The 21,431-nt window shown below is 32.7% G+C and overlaps 1 protein-coding gene across 2 annotated transcripts in view; it reads right to left on the bottom strand.

The window, feature by feature from the left end:
* The window catches only part of LOC117105518 (netrin-1-like), a 41,465-nt gene extending 21,379 nt beyond the window's left edge, over nucleotides 1–20,086 (bottom strand). Inside the window, exons 1-2 of one of the 2 annotated variants that reach the window (XM_033246681.1) lie at nucleotides 19,950–20,086; nucleotides 8,766–8,954 (exon numbers count right to left, since the gene is read on the bottom strand). In XM_033246681.1, the coding sequence (XP_033102572.1) occupies nucleotides 8,766–8,954; nucleotides 19,950–20,028 (268 nt within the window). In that variant the 5' untranslated portion in view covers nucleotides 20,029–20,086. The remainder of the gene's footprint in view (nucleotides 1–8,765; nucleotides 8,955–19,949) is intronic. The other variant, XM_033246682.1, reaches the window with a different exon arrangement.
* Nucleotides 20,087–21,431: the final 1,345 nt, after the last annotated feature.

Raw genomic sequence — 21,431 nt, 5'->3', positions numbered from 1 at the left:
TATACCCATCTCTATGTACTGCCTATGGTGTTTGTCCGAACGAAAAAATAAATAAGTCCAACTTTTTAAAAAAATATGAATTTTTAAGATGCATTATTCTTTATATATCTATCCTTTAAAGACCTGAAAGTCAATCAATCAATTAATTTTTTTTGACTTTTGGAACAGTGCTTCACACCATTACTTTCTTAATGCTGTAATAGAAAAGTTTATTGAGAGGAAATTCACAGACTCGTCACTTCTGTTTTGTACCATTTTCAGTAGAACTAAATTGTATAAAATAAATGAAGATTATTAGGATACAATATTGTTATTTGTGACTCAGCAAAGAAATATTTTAAACATGGTACTTTAGTATGGATTCATTTCATCAATTGGAGACAGATTTTATCAATTGTGATTTTTTTTATTAAGTTAATATCTTGGTGATATTATATGACCTACCACCCAGAGTGATATTTAGGTGGGCTGTTCACCTGCTACCATATGAAGAGAAGAAGGTGAGGATGCCTATGCTACAGGAATTACTAACGAAGGTTGTTCATCTAAGGAGCATTTAGAGTTGACTTGTTAACCTATTTGATTTAATAATTGTCTAAAGATGACACCTTCCAGTAAAAATACTGAGTAGGCCTATGTCTTAAGCAATTTGCTAAGTCCTTGGATCTGTTTAATCTATTTGTTGATCTGTGTAGTCTCTTAAGTTTAAACGCTTTTTAGAACCGCCAACTCATGGTTACTGACAAAAGATCAATTCCCAGTCTTTTATGCTGCAAGAAGATTTACTGTAATTTAAACAACTTAGCATCACCTTGGTAAAAGAATGACCATCCTTCCTAATAATCGATAACAATAAAACTTCATTAACATTAATGATAACAAGACAAAATGTAAACCTGCCTATTTAACAAAAACTGCCGAACTGCCACTAAAACCCTGAACATGAATTTGTTTCATTATAATGTTGTTTTTACATTTTGCAACTTCACGCTTTTTCACAGATATTGACACTATCTTTATGGACACATTTACAGCGTAATATTTCGCAGGAATAAAACTCAAATTTGCTGTTTTGTAGCCACTAGAAATTTGACGATTACGGAAACACCAAGCTTGTTTTTTTGTCGCTGTCATTTATGAGGGTATATTTTGTCTGCTCCTTTTCAAGTATCTTTTGTTAATTTGCTGTCCAACGTTAAACATTATCAGTACTCAGACACGGACAAGTAAAAGACGAAGTAGGTAAAAATAATATCAATATTGTGCTAATTCCCATTAGCTTACTTATCCTAGTAATCCAATGAACCTGATGATTTGTAAATATTGAAAGTTTAATACGGTATAATTTTATTGAAAAAAACCTTAATATTTATACTCTCTGTGATGAAATCTGAAAATAATAAAATATTTCATTAAAAAATTGATTTCTCAGTATTTTATTAACTTCCAATTAAAATTTTCAGTTTTCATTGAATATCTTTTTAAATACTAATGGGATTATTATACTTCAACCATAATTAAACAAAAAGAACAGTGTAATTTCCAATTTGATGAATAAAGAGATGTCTATGTCTAAACAATGTCTGTATTATAGGCCTATAAATATAAAGTGTCATTACAGTATTTGAAAATTTTTGAATAGTTTATAAAGAAAGGTAGCCTAACTCTTTTTATTTAAGATTCATTGTTATATCTTTTATAATGTTTTAGTAATCAACTTTTGCAATACAGTAAAGTTTCCTTCACAGATTTGCAAATCTATTGCCACAAGTCATGTTTCAAAAAATAGTGGTTATACTAATCTCTTTCTATTTTTTATGATGACTCGTCAGTAAAAAATATTGATTCTACAACTAAATTACCAATTATATTTACCAGATTCAGTGTATGTGTTAATTGTGTTTTTGGACGATGTGTCAAGCCATCTTGTTTCCAAAAGTTTATATTGTATATTATTACATTAAGTTATGTTGTTCACAACTTCCCAAACTTGTCCAGCAAGTGTGAAAATAATTTTTAGATTTCTCTGATGGCTGAACACGTCATGTTTTTCCAATTAGTTGGACGGATCTTTAGGTAATTTTGTGAAAGAACAACAGAGATTTTTATGGAAGCCATGAGCGGGCAAAGGATGTCCCTGGTCAAGGCATTAACAATCCAAATAGATTCAGGGCCAAAAATCACTAATTTTTTTATTGACGAAGATTCAAACCATCACCTGTGGATGATCTTCTGACCAAAGCTAAACCTTAGCCCCAAAAAGGGTGTCAACCATAATAAAAAATAGGAGACATAACCAAGAGAACCTACCCTAAAAACATACAGGCCAACATTCTTGCATTTCCTACACCTACCTGAAGTTAAATGTTAAATTCCTGCAGCAGTGACATAGATTTGGGGTGATGTTTTACGTAAGTGCTATATTGGAGAAAATGACACTTTTTTATTATTAGTAGTTTTAATGCAGGTAAATACCATAGATCACTATAATTTACCATTGCATCAACAGTTTCCCTTATTACCTTGGTTTCATAACACATCTTTGCTAAGTAATTGGTTAATTGATCCCTGTGGGTATGTTTTAACACCTAGTAAAACCAAGAGTATTATCTACATTAACAGCTTTTTAATTATGGTGCAATAAACACAGTATGAGATAATTAATTTAAGTCATTAAGTCATTTATTTAAAGTTGCTGTAGTTCGCTATGGTAATCTAGCTTAGTTTGGGATTTCATGCTTTGTGTGGTTATGACTATCTAGACAAGGCTATTTTTCACTTATAATTTGATTTTGTTTGACACAAATTTATTTGGCCTATAGCTCTACTGTAGATTGTTCCTTACTCTCTTCTGATATACATAGAAAAATTATTAATAGCATTTTATTTTTTACCGTACTCAACATTGCCATTCAGTAGGCCCTATAAATTTGCAATAACCATTTGCCTAATTTTCAAATATGAATTCATAAATATTACAACCTTTAAAATCTCAATATTGGCAAGTATTATTGATTTAAGAAATTGAATTAAAATATCTGGAGCTAAGACTTTCATGAATTCATTTTCAACAATGTTTAATGCCACGATCAAAGTCGACTGAAATGAGCCAAACAATTTTAGTTGAAATCTGGCAAATCGTTGCAGCAAAGTTCTCAGGAAAACTGAATTTATAGTGTTTTTCTATTCGTAGTTATTCGAGCCTTGCACTCTATCTCCTGAGATAGACCAGATGTAACACGTCTATGTTTAAAACGTGTGACATCATCTCTAAAGTGATGCAGCAGTTTTTTTTTCCTACCTAGGTCACATACTAGTAAACGATAGGGATGAGCATTTGTTACATGTTGGATAGATGACATGTGATAATGATCGGCTGTCTTTACTTGCACCATCTTGTAATTCTGAAATTAACTAACTCACTATTGCCTCCCCTTTCTTGCACTGAGAAACTACAGTGACCCTAAAGTTCAAAAGGTCTCACAATTACCTTAGGGTTATGTTGATTTTGACTAGGTTTTTTAAATTGCTTCTGTTATAATCAGGTGATAAATAACATTATAATTGTGGTCCAGTAAAAATGCCTAAGGATCTTTGATTCTCTTAAAGAAAGGTTGTGCGAGCTTCATTAGGCATGAGTGTGATTTTACCTGTCAGCTCCAGTTACTTGTATGCCCATTAACTTTTCTCAATTCACTTAACACTAATAGGAATGTAAAGAAACCCACAAGTATACAAAAACAATCAATATTTTCATATTGTAAAGTCTAAAATCAAGTTCTGTGGTTATTTTGATATCGTTTGCTAATTAGTGTAACATTAAGATATTGATAAGGCCAAAAAAATGTTGTGCACCAAGTACAAGGACAATTGAAAATTGGTGTTGTATGTTTGGAATTTTGTTAAACTTCAGGCTAGTTCATGGCTAAGTAACAGACACTTACCCTATAAATTTTGACTGGTAAAATGGTACCTACTTGTCAAAAATCCATGAATATGGTATCAAATTATTCAATTAAAGCTTTATTTTAAACATTGTAAAAGTATTTCAAGCTCCTTGGGGAAAAAATATATATATCATTATACATAAGCTCTGTAAATATCAACCTATAAGCAGCTAATTTTACTGATAAATGTAGAATTTTCATTACTCAGCAAAAGTTCATATCGAAGGTGACGTAAATTAATTCTGACTGGTGGCGTATTAACCTCATCCGACCATTAATGCTGGTCTTTTGTTTTAACGTATATATGTTGTTGACTGGACAGTAACCTTTTTCACCCCTGCGGCCAATTAACAATTGCCTCACCTGGTCAGAGCTTCTTCGTCTGGGGCTGATTTGGACATTTCCTTCTATTTTTTGGCATCTGTAAATCTTATACCTGCTTAGGGGTTTTGATCAACAATGACTATTTAGAAGAAGCGACATGAGTAAGCCAATTATGAAGGAAAGCTTTTGTCGTGATAATTAAAAACAGATTTAGTTCATTTTCATCCTTCCTAAGAACACTCACCTAAAACTACAGGAGAGATATCTCCACAACTACCGTACCTATTAAAAAATCCACTCCATTTTAGCAAACCTTGAGTATTCATTTATTTCTAAATTTTGGAAGGATTTCTAAGAGGGCAGGATGGTGCTTGGGAATTTCACCGTACTCCCTTATTACTCTTTGCTACTTGTATTCGTAACTTAGAATATAGAATGGCTTGAAGTGCTGAATGTATCTCACTACAGATAAACAGACCAAGTTATGGTCATACCATGGAGGATCATGTTTCTTTCCTCCATGGTTATATTAATTTATCTACCATAATATATACATTTATGGTGATCAAACTGATGTCAAATTTGATGTACAGTATTTTGACTGATTATCACAAATTAGAAAATTTCTTTATAGAAATTGAAAATGCAATGAAAAAATATTTAAATTGTTTAAACAAAATATTAATAAAAACCAAAAGGTGTACTGACTATGTTCAAATAAAGTAAAACAAAAGTGACTCCAAATAGAGAAGGTGAGGAAACATTACTTGATGAAATATTGAGTAATATTTTCTCTATTTAGTCACTTTTGTTTTATTTTATTTAAAATATTCATAATTGTATTTACAATCATTCCAGTTTAGTAGATACTTACTCTACACTAAATTAAATTTCATTTTTATTTTATATAAGTGAATAGATAGGCATAATAATCGATGAAGAGTTTGAAGTGTACCATAATTAAAAACATGTGGAAGAGGTCAAAATCGATTAAAATGTTATTATGTACTAAATAAAAAGATATTTACATCCTCTTAAGAAATTAGGTTAGACAAGGTTCTAGAACTCTAAGAGATAAACCAAGAAGTCTCGACCCACGCTGGAATCCAATTGCCCCACACAGGGTATCAGTGATATCACAGTTGGTTACACTGGCTCGTATTCGCCATCACAGCGAATTATGAAACCGTTTAATTCCATCCCTAATAGACTGTGTAGGAGACAGCTCAGTTTATTAGGACGTGAATGCCACACACAAGATCGTTACTGTGATATCTAACATCGTTTCATGCAAGCAATCTTGACTTCTTAGAAGTCATGATATTACTTTCACTGATTTTACATATTTCAATTTAATTACGGTTTTTATATTTCATCAGCCTAAATGTAGGCCTAGAACAGTCTATTTGAGGGACGAGGCCTCTTTATTTTGATTTTATCTGTAGACACCAATCACAACTAGATGATACTCAAACATTGTGTCATCTATTTACTGTATTTATTTGTTCATCATCATTATCTTCATCTTCAATACCATCACTATCATTCAAACTGGTTCAGTAACATATGAAGAATATATGTTTGAAGTAACGATAATGATGATAAAAGCTAAATTTCTTTACCTCTTAATGCAATTAACAACAATAATATAACATTATAATAATAATATTTTTGGCAGAGACCTGTGCAGTATAATGTATATGAAAATCAAAGGGACTCATCCACCAAAAGTAAAAAGTTAGTCTGAACTAACACATTTATGGAAACATATAATGAGATAATCTATAATATAATGATTATATAAGTCTATATAGAAAAATGCCCAGAAACACCCAACCAGATAGTACCAAATACAGATGGTTAAAAACAAGAGGAATAAAAACCAATTAAAACCTCCACCAAAAGAATGATACATCAATACAAAACGTAATATTGAAACTGTAACCAACTTTTGTACACAGACATTAATATAACATACAGAACAACACCATACACAGGCTACAAAATGCATCATACACCAAGCAAATGTTGGGTACAGAAGGAAACAAACCAAAAACCAATACCATTACATTTACACATCCATATATTGATATATATATAACATAAACAAATGTTTCACATTTGTAGTTGGTTATCGATAGTCGTTAAATTTGTCAGCATATTTTCATTCCGACCGCTTTTAAAACCAATCTGTTCCAACTGGTTTTTTTTTATTCTTCCATAGTGGCTTGCACCCTTTAGTTATATGGAGCTATATATTTCACTATTATAGTTATTTTTTATTATTATTAATTTTATTATTATTACCAGTATTATTTTTTTATTTTAGTAATGTCAGATATAACAGCTATGGTTTTCTTTTGGTTCAAAGATGTTGCTTTATGAGGCCTACCGTAAATTCTCGAATAACCGCTGCTCTTAAATAAGCGCAGCACCAAACCTGATTCTTTTCGCGAAGCGTCACTCTGAAATAAGCATCGCGGCACTTAAACAAGAGTATATTATTGCCCTATGTGTAATGAATCACTTTGAGAAACAGGGTTTTAAATACGAGGAATACAGAGTTAAAATGAAAAAATAACACAATGAAGACAAAAGCATTTCTTTATAAATGTTCATTTACGATGACGTGGCCTGCTGAAGTACTGGATTACGTGAGATAGGTAACATGGGAAAGAGCATGGAAAGCGCCAAGCCAATATGTTTTGTTATAAGCGCCGCTCTCGAATAAGCGGTTCAGTGAAGGCTTCGAAATTTTATAAGCGCTGCGGCGCTCTATTCGAGCATTTACGGTATGCAAAGAGATATCTGGTGAGACCGTGCATTTGTCTTGTGTGAGTGTTAACCCCTATCAGCTCTAAAGCGTGGTGCGGAAATTTAAAACTCTCTGGATGGGCTTATCAGGAAGTTGTAGAATTTGTTAGCATCCTGAAATTTCTCCGTGCAAATACCAAAGATGAACATATATTACAAAATTTATAAAAAAGAACTCCATTGTGAGTAATTGTGAGAAGTGGAAATTAAAAACAGATTGAAATGGAAAAGGGGAAAAAAAATTAAATTGATGAATTAAATGAAGCAGATTTTAAAGTTTAAAATATTGCAATAAAAATAGTGGTGTAATATCTAACAGCAATTTTTTACATTTTTTAAAATTGAAAGTTTGGTTTTTATTATCTTTTAAATTAAATTAATTGTAAATTAAATTAATGTATCGGCTGTGATTTTTATTGAATCTTGAAAAATGAATTAAGTAATAAAATATTCATAGACTGACTATTCAATTATGTCCCTAGGCAAATGCACTTTTCACTGTTTGTCTCCCCCTATCATTTATTGTAAATTTCTATCTGAAATTATGTGAATATTGTATGTTGAATGTATTGGTTTATGGTGAATTTGTATGCATGTTAAGGAATACTCTCCAAGGAACAAAGGTGATTTGCACTTAAATTTTGATTGTTATTGTTCCAAATGGCCAGAGCAATGATAATAAGTGTTTAGAGATGTTTATGTGAGGAAATTGCTATATAGATGCTAGAAATTAATACAATGTTTTGGTTTGGTATTGAATTGAATGTTATATAACATGAATTTGTAGAATAATATATTATTAACAATATGTATATTATCATTTTGTTATTTTTTTTATTATAATGGTCATTATTAGTATTTTCATTAATATCAACTGTATTAATTTGCAGTGTCAGATTTGTTATGAGTGTTTTACCTCATTAGCATATCATTCATTGCTACATATGTTTTCATGGTGCACAACAATCGCTGCCATGTTTCGCAAGGTACTCTAAAAGCTCAACTCACACGATATTAACAGGGCTAAGCCTTTGGGATCCGAAAGCATGTTTCCTTTGTGGCACTAATTTCTTGCTTCCTGTTTTTGCTTCCTTAAAATAATTCTTTGCGAAATTTAAAGCGAAGAACAAACTTCTGGCCAATCAAATATTGATGTGTCAAATTTGCATTGTAATGGTTAATTGTTAGGGACAGCTCCATTTTCCCGTGGGGATGTTCAAATTATCCTCCAACGGTAAAGGTGGGACAGAACAATGTACCTTGACCGAGCATCATGGGACTTCCGCCTCAGCAATTGTGGTGGAAATTTGCCACGACAGATGGCGCGTACTGTATGGATCTACGAGGCTATGATCAAGTGTGACATAGCAATTCTCCATTATGACAGAGCTATTTTTTTATGCTACTTTAAGAACGATAACCAGTACATTATAATTAAACACAGTGCGTACAATATCGCCAGGTTTTTGTAACAGCGTATAATGCAGCTTGAAGTTGAAACCGAAACTTGCGTAAATGAGTTAGTTGGTGCATGCATCAGGTTCTAAATTTGTTCAATCGTACGTGAGACATTCCTTTTTCATTCCAGGTTCATCATTCAAATTAGTAGATGCAATTTATTTATTAGTTTGTTAGTTACCTTTTCCAGAAACATCAAAAAACCAACCATGGCGAGCTTACCTGTGCATGCTTTTCTATGCGTTATTTCTTGTGTTATATCGCGATAGTATCCTTCCTTACAATAGTGGCAGTAACGTCCGGCTGTGTTGTGCCGACAATTTAAACACACCCCTCCACTTTTACGTCCAGAAAGCTTGTAAAGTTCCATGTTGAAACGACATTTCCTTGCGTGGAGGTTACAGTTGCAAGCTACAGTATTACATAAAAAAATACAAGTTAACAATAAAGAAAACAAACGCACGATGAAAATAATCAAACGACATTCTAACACGTTAAAAATAAAAAATAAAACAAGTTGAAAATACAACGAAGCACTCTCAAAATAAAATATGATGAGTCACATTGTTGGCCTCACAGATGAGTTTCAAATTTAAAAATCCAGTCTAAAAGAAACATATTAAGTATGTAAATGAAAACATGAATTTCCACGGTGATAACACCTCCCAATTTGGAAACATTCCATAATTCCGGTTATTTTATAGGTTAAATGTCAATGAATTTTGTGCAGTACGTTTTTAAAGTAAAACGCAGAAATGCATAAATGATCATGTTAAAATGGACATAAATAGTGCGGCGAATCCATAGAGATTTGCAACAAATTGTGTTGAATGAAACCGAGAAAAGATATGTGGGTCAACGGCTGGATTAAAGAGCAGTCAACTCGCTAATGCTGCGGTGAAAATATTACTACCATTTAAAGTCCTTATCCTCAAAACTCATTTTACTTATACATTAACCAGGAGGTGTTGAAAGTTTCCTAGGTCTAACAGTATGCAACAGGAATCGAATTATGTTCCTTCACTGTCCAGTGTGATTTTTATTCTATTAGCAGCCTCTGGGGACCATGTTAATTTCATATTTTCTACCTGAGAGAAATCCCCAACTTCCTAGACTGAGGTGCTAATTGTTGGCTGAGATACTTTCGTTTTGCCGAAAGCATTGTCTGTGCAACAAAAGACCTGCGACATGCAAAAAGGCAAAAAGCATAAACCAATTCATAGACAGAAACTAAAGTCACTATTGTGCCATTTACTCTAAAACGTGCGTCACAATATATATAATATCTGGTGAGTGGTGTATGGACGTGTTGCTGAAACGTGTAGGAACTCTATCTATCAACATGCAGTGTGGTATGCTAGAAATAATCTCACATTCTTCTGTGCTTTCCTGTAGGAATATCACAGTAAAACTGGTGTTTCCCCCATTCCAAAAATACATATTTTTATACTCTATAGAACATCAACACCAAATACAATAAAGCAACATAAACTATACTTGTTAAAAACAAAGTTTTAAAAAAATGGTCTCACAACAAAAAATGTGAAAATTATTTACTCGATTTTAATAAAAAAATAACAAATTTAAAGAATGCTTTTTTGTACATCATATGAAATCATTCAGATTGTATGATGTACTTTTTCATATCATATACATCTTGTCAATGCATACTTTTTCATATCATATACATCTTGTCAATGCTACTATAGTTTCTGTAAGTGTTGGTTGATTGATTGATTGATTGATTGGTATACATCACAATCAAATACAATAAAGCAACGTAAAACCTACTGGTTTATACATCATATGAAATAATTTATATGATACATTTTTTGTATCATATAAATATGTTCAATGCTACTACAGTTTCTGTAAGTATTGATTGATTGACTGAGTGATTGAATGATTGACTGATTGATTGGTATACCTCACAATCATCTACTAGCAGGTAGCTTGTACATCTTGTTACATTTTCCATATGAATTACTTGACACTATTCAGCTCAATCAACCTGATTAAGTTTTCCACAACACTGAGTTTACAGTATAGAAAAGAAACTAGTTCAAAGCCTTGAATGCTATATTCAAGTTCCCAGCAGCTTAGAGAAAACAGAATTTGTTCACTTGACTTGAACTTTTTATGTTAGCGTTCAACCATGTGTTCTTGTTGTGAAGTACCGTATTTAAAATGTGTGACATATCTCAATTTAAGATATGCCTACAGGCCTATATAGATAGAGCATGGAGTAGGCCTAAGAGAAACATCATTTTTTATAACCCTAATATATCATTGATAGTTATTATATTCTTTATTCATACGAGATTACTTTGTGGTCCCTTTACAAGGAATAGTTATTATAATGCCAATACATTGACAATATAAATGAAATTGACTTTCACCAATAACCTTGATTACTTTAGTTATTTGATTTTCATCTTTCATTAGGTTGAAAGATTTCATATTTTATAATTTATATCGTCATTATAACAAGTACTTGGGCATAAAATAAGTTTTGCTAAAACCTATGTTGCCTAAAGCTAATCTTGTTAAATGTGCTATTTGTATGTGTATCCTCGAGTTACGGTAATCTGTATTCATATAATAGGGAGCTTTCGATTTGTGCGACGACGTGACGCTAGAACGGAATCACTCATGCGTGACCGTCCTACCTGGCATCCTATGTTCTCTGCAAACGTAGATTTGGCCAAATTGCGTTCCAGAATCTACTTGACGAGGTGACCTTAACGTTCTCGCATGCACAGATGTTTTTTAGTGACGTCATTATGTTCTACGTCCTACCGTTGTCGTGCAATCGAAAGCTCCCTGTTGAACCTTTCCGCTAAGCCCCGCCCCTTGGATATTGTTGCTAGGGTCCCTTAGCAACAATATCCAACAAATGTCCCACAAATGTGCATTTGTGGGACAACACGTGTGTTTGTGTGACGCGCGCGTATTCCTAGTGCTGTTCTGATTAGCAGTTGTTAAGTTTGATTGACGCTCCGGAAAGGTCTATTGCGAATACGAAATGATTGACTTACAAAAGTACAAGCATTATTAGAGCAGGACACCACCCTCTAAATACTGAAATGTTGTTGCTTCTAATAGCAACATTTAAAGTTCATCATAATGATGTTAATACTTTCCAAATATATGTTAAAAAGCTGATTATTATTATTTTGAAGGTTTTTTGTCAATTAAATTGAAAGGAAGTCATTATATTGGAAGTGGGGATATGAAAGTCATCAATTTTCTAACAGTCAAGGACATTAATTGATCAATTTCATAGTAATCCATCGGTTTTCATCTAGTTTGCTCTAAATACTCACTTCAAAATTTATACAGATCAAGGCGGAATACAATATTTTCATATTCCTTATAATGTATCAATATTAACTATATCACGCTAATTTGTTTTTATCAGAATTGGTAGTTGTTCTTCAACAACCAATGTCAAATTGGGGAACCATATAGATAAATTGGAAGCCATAATACATTAGAAATCATATATCATAATACATTTTCATTGGAAATATCCAGGCTGGGCATTACAATTACACTTAAAAAATAATGATAGTAAAATACAAGTTTTATATAAAACCCCTTTTTAGTACTCTTAAAACCACTGTTGCAAGACTATTTTATTATCGTAATATAATCATCACTATAATATCTATTGTTATGTATTATTAATCTATCTGAATGTTAATAATTTTGAATGAAATTAGATTTAAAAACAATAATGTTTTAATGATGTTAAGCTTTCATATAGGCCTATATTGGACCAAAATAACATCGGCATTTAACCTGATGTTTTGATCACAATTGGCGATCTTAATAATGTTTTAGTTCAAGTTTTGGTAGGAAATATTATAGAAGTATCTCAGATTCTACCCACACATTAATTTGAAGGAGAAGTACAGTATTCATAACCTATTAATGAGGAGAGATACTAGTGGCTACCTGTTAATTAAGTATACACAGCTGCAGGTGTGAAAATCCAAGAAAACAGATGGCATCTTTATCAATTGTTTATCTTTTGGTGAGTACCAGTTGGTAACATCAACTTGGCCATAATTTGGATAAGATTTAAAAGGGATCATTGTTGTAAGTTTGCGGAAATTCAAGTGCACCCTCTTGTATCTGTCCCTTTCAATCAATCATTCCCAAAACACCCCCTTATAATTTTATAATTTGACTCTTCAGTTGAAGGGGTTTGCAGGCGCATTTGTTTACTCAGCTTATCGCAGCGACTTAAGGAGTTTGTATTCATCATTGTCGATCAAGTGCTCTTCGCATACTTTAATGCCACTTATAAAGTATGTGGAATCCAATAAAAAAAAATTTTTTAAATACATGGTGATACATTTAAGGAATCGCTATGATACATGCTGTACATTTAAGATTCTGAAATTAATACAAGAATTCCATAAAATCACTTTCTCTTGAAGGTACTATATTAAATCTAGATACTGAGGTTAACATCTTTTTCCACCTGAATAACATTTGCTATATTTTCTCCACTATAAATCTTTACGGATTATGTTAAGGAGGTGCCCTATATTTTATGAGTCCTTTAAGCACCTAAAACTTTTGGTTTATATTTGGGTCAAGCAGTAACAGTGTATTTAATAAATAATGTAGGCCTATATCTTATACTCTATGCACTTACTGACCAATGAAATATGTATTTAACAAAAAAAAATTAAATTTAACATTTTTGAGGGCAGTCTAACCACCTATTGTTGATATTTTTAGTTTGTTTTTCGGCAAGTCTGCAGGAAAACACACACGATTCACCGGTACTATCTTAATTTAATACACAGCAGTAAATCGTAACGTTGTACATTAGCCCTGTTACTGTTTAGGAACAGTTGTGAAATAATGGGTTCAGATGCACCACGGTTCTGGAAGCATTTAACCAAGAATAGGGGCGGTCAACAGAACATTTTTCCCAGGTGTGAGGTTGCGAGAAAACAACGCTTTTTTAATTCATACAACATTGTCGTCAATATGTGGACAGCGGATGATATCTGATACGTTGGTCATTGACATGGTTACTGTTTTTGTTGTGGTATCGTTCCCCAAGAACGCTCTGCCAGTTCTAAACAATTTAATATTAATTTTTCTTTCATAAACATTAATAAAAAAAAATGTTTATAATAATTTTTTTCAGTCAGTCAATTAGATAATCAATATTTAATATCTTTCAATGACCTTGTAAGATATGGTGTGATAAGTTCTACATATCTTAAGTACTTTTAAAGGAATTGAGAAAGAATATAACAGACAGTAATTTTAGTGCAGTATCATTCTTCTTTGTACCATTAGGTGTACGTTTGCACAGATTATATTATGGGACTAAGCAAGCAGAATCAGTGAAAACATTTGTGCGACGTCAAATTACTTTGTAGTGCCGCTCCTTAGCTTTGAAATCTTTGAGTTGAAAGTTTGCCGTTGGATCAATTTCCTGCTGAGTGAGGAGTATGATACATACAGGGTAAAACGAGTTTCATTATGTTTTCAATGTATTTTTAACTACGACAACATTCGGTCTGTCCTAGTTGACGCGACAATAGATCAGTAAATACACACAAGAGAGTTCCACCTAGACTTGGCACGTGACAGGCACTATGTTTGTTGTCTTTACGCAACAATTGTGTAAAAGAAACATCGTTGCTTGAGAAAGTTTGTAATTCTGACTCATACTAACGGTTAAACGGTTAAGACCAAATTTATTCTCCTTTTTTGTTGGTGTTTTTCCGATTTTTTATGAATAATTTATTACTTCTACATTTTCTTTGAATCTAACCATTTAACTGAATATATTTTTCAGTGAAAAGTCAAGAACTTTTCACAAAAATTTTTTAACAAAGTAGCCCTTACAATAAACACTTAACTTTAATACTTTATGCTTTCATACGTCAACCATAGTTGGTTAGTTACTGAACAGGCTTTTGATGGGTTGAAGCATAAAAGTAGGAACCTAGTATATAGATGACGTTATTTGAATAAAGTATAAGAGAAATTAGGGAATTGATTATGGAACAAAAATTTGAAATGTAATGACTACTCCAAAATTTAGTATTTGGTTTCATTTTTGTCAGTGTTACTGATTCCAAAATTAAGATCTGCAACCTCACTGTGATTACAAGTAATAAGAGCCGTGATTAGTCCTTTTTTGTTCTTCATATGAAATCTAAAAAAACCATGTGGTTTTGATTTGTGTCCTAACTACATCCTTAAAGCGAACCTGTGTCTCTTGTGTATGTGGGTGGAAAACATTGGATACATGATTGGCTGCATTATTGGAAACATGTCTATAATTATAAAAGTGAGAGGGGTGAATAATAGATAGGAAGGGGTAAATGATAGCAGTCGTTAACATGCCAAATTTTTACCAGCTTGACGGCAGATAATACTGGATGGGTAAAACCAAAAATAGTGTTGCCTTCTTACCGGTACCCCTTTCCTGTGCCTTGGGGGCAAAATTACTTGACTTTACTTCTTTTAGCACTTTTAGAAAATATTAATTTTCTAAAAATTAATTTTTTTCTATTTGTTTATGGTATTTAGTTTTTAAATTTATTTATGTAATTCTTTAGGCAATATAAAATCAGGTATCAGGTTGTTTATGAAAAGGTTACCATATCATAGGAATTTTTAAAAATAAAATTTTTAATTATTGTCAAAAAAACTTTTAGTGAAATAATGGTGTCATTTGAAAGCTTTGTTGGGGATTAAATGGAGTAACCTGGGACAATAGCATGGAGTAGCATGCTCCGTACGGCACAGACACGGAAAGTTCAAAGCGAGTGATAAAGTGAATATGACAGTTAGGCAAGAATACAACAAGTCATTATGCTGTGTCAGCCGATAAATAATAGCACATTTTGAGAATCATCTTTCTCATTACCAGTATGTCACATACACGACGAAGTCTCTTCCTTCCATTTAAATATTTTACAAGCGATTTATCTAGCAATCGCTGTTACCGATTATTTCTTATTATTACACAGGTGTTGATTGGGCATCCTGAAAGCACTGGTTCACACATGATTAATTTTATCCACTTTTTTGTCTTTAGTATGACCTTTTTTGTGTCATTGTTCCGTGATGTGATTTTTGACAGCAGTGATGAGGCAGTTTTTGTGCCTCCCCATTGGCCGTTACTCATCATTTGGTGTACAGGCCGGGAGAGTTTAGCTCTACCTTGGGTTGGTTTCTCAGTAATATCACCTGTATTACAACGTCACATTAATTCATTCAATAATGGCCTCAATTAAAATAAAATTCCCTTAAGAAGACAAGTAATCAATTGCGTTCAGAATCGAGCATCATCATAAGATGGAAGTTCGCATCGATGTTCGCGTACCGCATACAAGAACATTGCCGTATGCTAAAGCGAAGTTGACCAGTAAAATCATTAAAACTGGTTTATTCCCATAGGAAATTTGGATCCAAAATTATAGTATTTTCATATGATATTAATTCAAATATTAATTTTAGCTCTACATAATTTAGATAGTAACAGGTTTTATAATAATAATGTACCTATAGAATCTCTTTTTGTTAAACTTTTTACTCTTATCTGTATTTTAATAGGAGGCAGATTGGAAAACCTAAAAAGAAGCCAAACAATCCATGAATAATTATTGCTAGGCCTATCTATTAAACCAGGGAACAGTTAAATTACATTAAACATTGTAAAAGTGGAATCTGACCAAGAATGAAAAAAAAAAGGCAATTCAACGTCCACGGAGAAGTATGCATACTCTTATAATAAAGTTGGGTACGTACAACTTTAACGTTTGAAACACTAGGATTTATTCCAGCGAATATTTTGACCACCCCTATAGTCTTTGTTAATGCTTGACTGAAAAATAACAAATAGGCCTACATGAAATGCTTTCATTGATGTGGCAGCTGCACATACAAATCCGAACTTCAAAAATAATAATTAAAGGAAATTAATGGAGCCTCTGATAGGCCCTCTCCTGGTACATTCTTCTACTAAATGCGACCACATCAACGGGTAGAACCTACAAAATTTAGACATGGAATGTTGTGGAATTATCTTTCAAATATAACAAAGTTTAAAGATGTTAATAAACCTTTAGTAGGCCAGTGCAGAATATGTCATGGGGGTTGAAAATATGTTATCTGTTCTTCAAAATGATAGCCTGTTATTATTAGTCAATGTAGAAACATATGTTAACATGGCTTATGTTAAAAAGTACAACAGCTTAGGGGTTCAGCAAGCTTCAAGTGTAATAGAATTAATCCTTAGACTGGTGAAGTTTTGACTGGTCTTACCTTTTACATTACAAACTAAAATTATAATCACAGAATATCAGAAAGGTAATTCAATTTAATTTGTCGACGTGAGACTCCCACAGGTAAATTACGCTTAATCTTATACGTTCAAATTAACCACGGGAAGGAACGCTGACATTAACGCATTTTCTTAATCATGTAACTTTCCTGTTGGTGTCTACTCATGAAATGAGGAGAAATCCTAGAACTTTCTACAATAATTTCCTGATAGATTTAGTATTTTGAAATGAATTTAATAGAAGTGGTTTACAATTCCATACGGATTAAACTCGCTCTTCAGGGAGCACTGTTGAAATATAGAAACCATGCGCGATGGATTTCTCCATGACTCATGGTGATCTTACAGGCTGTGGAATGGCAGCGTTGCCTTTCCCCGTTTCTAAAATGTTACAACCGAGCTAAGCCCTATAACTTCAGCTGTCTGCCTAGAATATCTGACAGTAGCAGAAAGCATACCGAATACATTTTGATGCGTATTTCCCACGATTCCTCAAAGTAAATTTAGTTTTTAAGTGACAGTTGAAAATTACTTTTGACTGTACCAATTATAAATACACCGCAAATAGAAAAAAAGATTACTTTGAAATAACCATCCTTATTTATCTGTCTAATATCTAATGAGGTTTTAGCCTGTGTTGAATAAATATAGCATATGTTTTTTTAAGAAAAGATATAAGAAATTCAGTTTCTAGTAGTTTTGAATAAAATTTCTTGCACACATTCTCTTTATAAAATGCATAGATACTTAAGTGTATAATTAATATGATATAAAAACAATGTTATTGCAGTATTGTTTTAAAACCCTTTTGTAAAGTATCTGCCTGGCTGAAATGCAAGATTCAATGGTGTGCTGTCTTTTGGAAGAGACGTTTTGACCACTGGTCCCGTGTGCAATAATTTGGCCCATGTGCATGTTGAAAAACACAATAGTACACACTCTACGGAAAAGTGAAGGGGATTGTTAAACACTGAAATGCCCAATTCACCACCAGAGGTATCCCACTGAACTGTTGGCAGGATTTGTAAAGGGGGATTCTAATTTTTCTCAAAAGGCCTTTTTGAGTCCTTACCCACCTCAGACCCACCATGGCTGGGGTAAATTTTAAAGATAAGCCTATAACACCTCAGATATCCGGAATTAGCAATAAAAATGCCAAATTTTCAAATTATTGGAATTAATTTTAACAACTTCCATGCAAATGGTACTTTTTTTAATAATAATAATAATTTGAAAAGGCATTTCTGGAAAAGGGGGGAGGGGTCTTTCGAACCCCTCTGGCTACGGGTTTGCTTTTGTGTGTTTCACACCGAAGAAACCCACCCTAATTCATGGATGATTCAATTAATATGTTTATTTATTTATTGGTCCATTTAATTGGCTTATTTTCACTCCTATTAGAAATATATTTACAATCACACTTAGCAATATCATATTACAATGGTACAGACCAGTGATCTTCAGGATAGTGATGAGGATTGACAATTTCACCAAAGTGAAGTGTACCAATTAAGAACTTATTATTTTAGACTTAAAAGGTCAACAGATCAAGTCCCATGTACTTCAGAACCAATTGAGTTGACAAGAGGCTCATAAGAAACTTGCAATAGAATTCAAATATATTCAACACATTCTTTTTTAAAATCAATGGTGGATCCAGGAATTTGAAATAGATGGGGCCTAGGGAGGGATAGATTGTCCATCCACCTCAACCCCACCACGGTTGGGGCTTAGCAAAAAGTAGGATTATAGCACCTCTAGATGGCCAAAATGGACAAATTTTAATATATTTTTTTTTCTCCACTTATATCTTATAATTTTGAAAAATTTATGGTGGTCCCTTGAATCTGCCACTGTTGATGAAATATTTTGAAAACAAGCAATTCTGCTTACCATATAGCAATTGACTTCCAAAATGTTAAAGATTGTCATTATTTTTATGCCTCTTATTTTTATGTATTTTTCAATATTATAAAAGGAAATTTAGAGAGCTTTTTCTTGTCATGTGACCATTATTCATATAGGTCAGGTGACCAAATTTGTAGGTCATGTGACTAATTTTTTGCAGCATTATGAAAGACAGAAACAAATCAATGATAAGGAAAGGAAATTAATCATGAAGTATATTAACAGTGCGGTTAGTATAACATACACATAATTGCTGTTGATTGCAGCCAGCCAGTGCACAGGGAGAGCTGAATGTGCAAAAAATGAGTAAAAAAGTCATGTTTTTATTAAAATTTAGTATATGTACCTAGCCTATGTAGGCCTACTGAGAAATCATTCAGAGGAAATCATGTTTATGACATTTACATAGGTAGAACATTCACTGTACACTAAATGAAACAATTACAAGAAAGTGTATCTCGAACAAGAGGGGATTACTATACGTAAATCATATTTTACTTTGTGAAATTAACAGCGACATAAGGAACAAGCTTGAGTTTATCGTAGGATAGGTTCAGCCCTGCCAATAACTACTTTGACCATTTCCTGGGCATTTCATTCTTTTGAAAGAAGAAGGTTTATCAGGCGGGAAGTAAAGTTGATGTCATATTTTGATTCCGCTGTGTACATGTGCAGTAAGCACGTGCAGACCAGTGTCTAGCTTTCGTATTTACATTGCGGTATTAAGTATTGGATCTGGGTTACATCAGCCGGCTAATAGTACTTTCCAATCATTCTCATTCAATACTTGCAAAAACTACTGGACATTTTATTAATAGATTTAGTCACTCAGTAATATGAGTGACTAAATATTGTATTTTTTATTTTTATTTTATTTCATCAGAATCCAACTGTGACCAATGTCACACTTCACACGATTTAATAATAACAATTTGAAAAATATCCAATATTATATATATGGCACCTCTAGATTTATCCTTGAATTATTTTTCAGTTTTCAAAAATTTAGTTGGGGTTCGGGCCGGCTTCTGTCTTCCACACTCTCTGGCTTTGCTCTTCTTGTAATATACTGTATATATATATTCTACGGCCATCACTAACTATAGTAGGTTCAAGTGTCCGCATTTTGTTAGCCTGATTGATCCTAACAACACAATGATACCTACCAAGATTTCTGTTTGAAACCGCCTGATTCAAAGTGACAATAAACATGCCGACCATTAACACCTTCTTCTTTATTCCCATGGTCTCATAATTGGTGTTCACCTCAAGTTGTTATTTTTTGCTTGGGGTTTATTTCCTTGTAGAGTTCTCCTTTTGTTAATCTTATGATGTAGTAATAAGTCACTTGGTTTCACAAATCTGCAACCCCTATTCTTAGATGGTAAACCCCTGGAAGGCCTAGGCCTGTTCCTTTTGAAATTCATTGCTCTCTTTTAAGTGTTTATATGGCTTGTAGTGAGCATGGTAACTTTTCATACATTTTTCCTGTTTATGCAATTTGATACATCCTTCTACCTAAATAGCCAACGGATAGGTTACCTATTAATAGAAATTTATAATTTGAAAGAGAGCTTTACAGCAAGTTTTTTATAAGCAGTTCTTTGCAGCTATAACCTTTTTAAATGTTATTCAAATTTGTACCTTTGAATATAGCCTATCATTATTTCTTTACATTAATTTGACAAAATTTTACTGAATATCAGTATATGCTTTTGCATGATTTATGCCTAACATTAAGGACAAATTTTTTTAGTAGGTATTGCTTGTAGTGGTGTTGTAACTACGGAAACCATAATGCTTGGAACAAATATGTACTTGAAGCAAGTACCGGTATCTTTAGAATTACCATAACATGCAGGAATTTGCAAAAAAAATATGTACGTAATATATTTAATACTGATGTACAGTTTTGTGACAGTATTATTTATTTTATTAATATATATATAGGCCTATTATGTATTTATTTATTTTTAAAACATTATAGAGGATGACCATTTACCTTTTTGTAGATGTCAGCTGACATACATTAAAGGGACCTATATGAAGTAATATGATGCTAAGTTTCATTACGAGATTAGAATTTTCTTTGCCGGGCACTTACTGCATCGTACAACGAGTGCTAGATGACACAATGCCATCTGCTGATTGTCGGTGGTAGTCTGAATGGATCATCAGTAAAAAGGATCCGTTGTGCTTGTCATAGCGTCGAGTTCTCCATAGAATTGTGCCGTCCGACGGCTTTAGTGTTGAGAAAATATCCTGATATCACAAAATTTGAACCGATATTTTCCCATACTAAAAAGTAAAAGACATCATAATAATATATTTTGAAAGCATCTCAGCTGACGTGTAACTGTGATGAAGTAGGCTGTCCCAAACCTTCGCAGCTGCCATCAATCAAGTAGTAATTTCAAAATATGAAATATGAATATTCATGAATTACGGTATGTTAATGTTAATTTAATCATTTAGTTTCCTATGGGCATTGCCTAACACTATCAAGAAGGAAGTCATAGGTTACACTAATTATATTAAACATGTCATATAAGCAAGATATATATGTAATAATATACAGACCTACATAAAATTCTATATTATCTTTGTTCTAATCCCACAAAGTTGTCATTCAGGTTTACATAATTATT

This window comes from Anneissia japonica, unplaced genomic scaffold (assembly GCF_011630105.1).
Source record: "Anneissia japonica isolate Jap-2015-1 unplaced genomic scaffold, ASM1163010v1 scaffold2030_len652032_cov178, whole genome shotgun sequence".
Classification (NCBI taxonomy): domain Eukaryota; kingdom Metazoa; phylum Echinodermata; class Crinoidea; order Comatulida; family Comatulidae; genus Anneissia; species Anneissia japonica.
The sequence above is the reverse complement of the archived record's forward strand: the minus strand, read 5'-3'. Positions and strand labels throughout refer to the sequence as shown.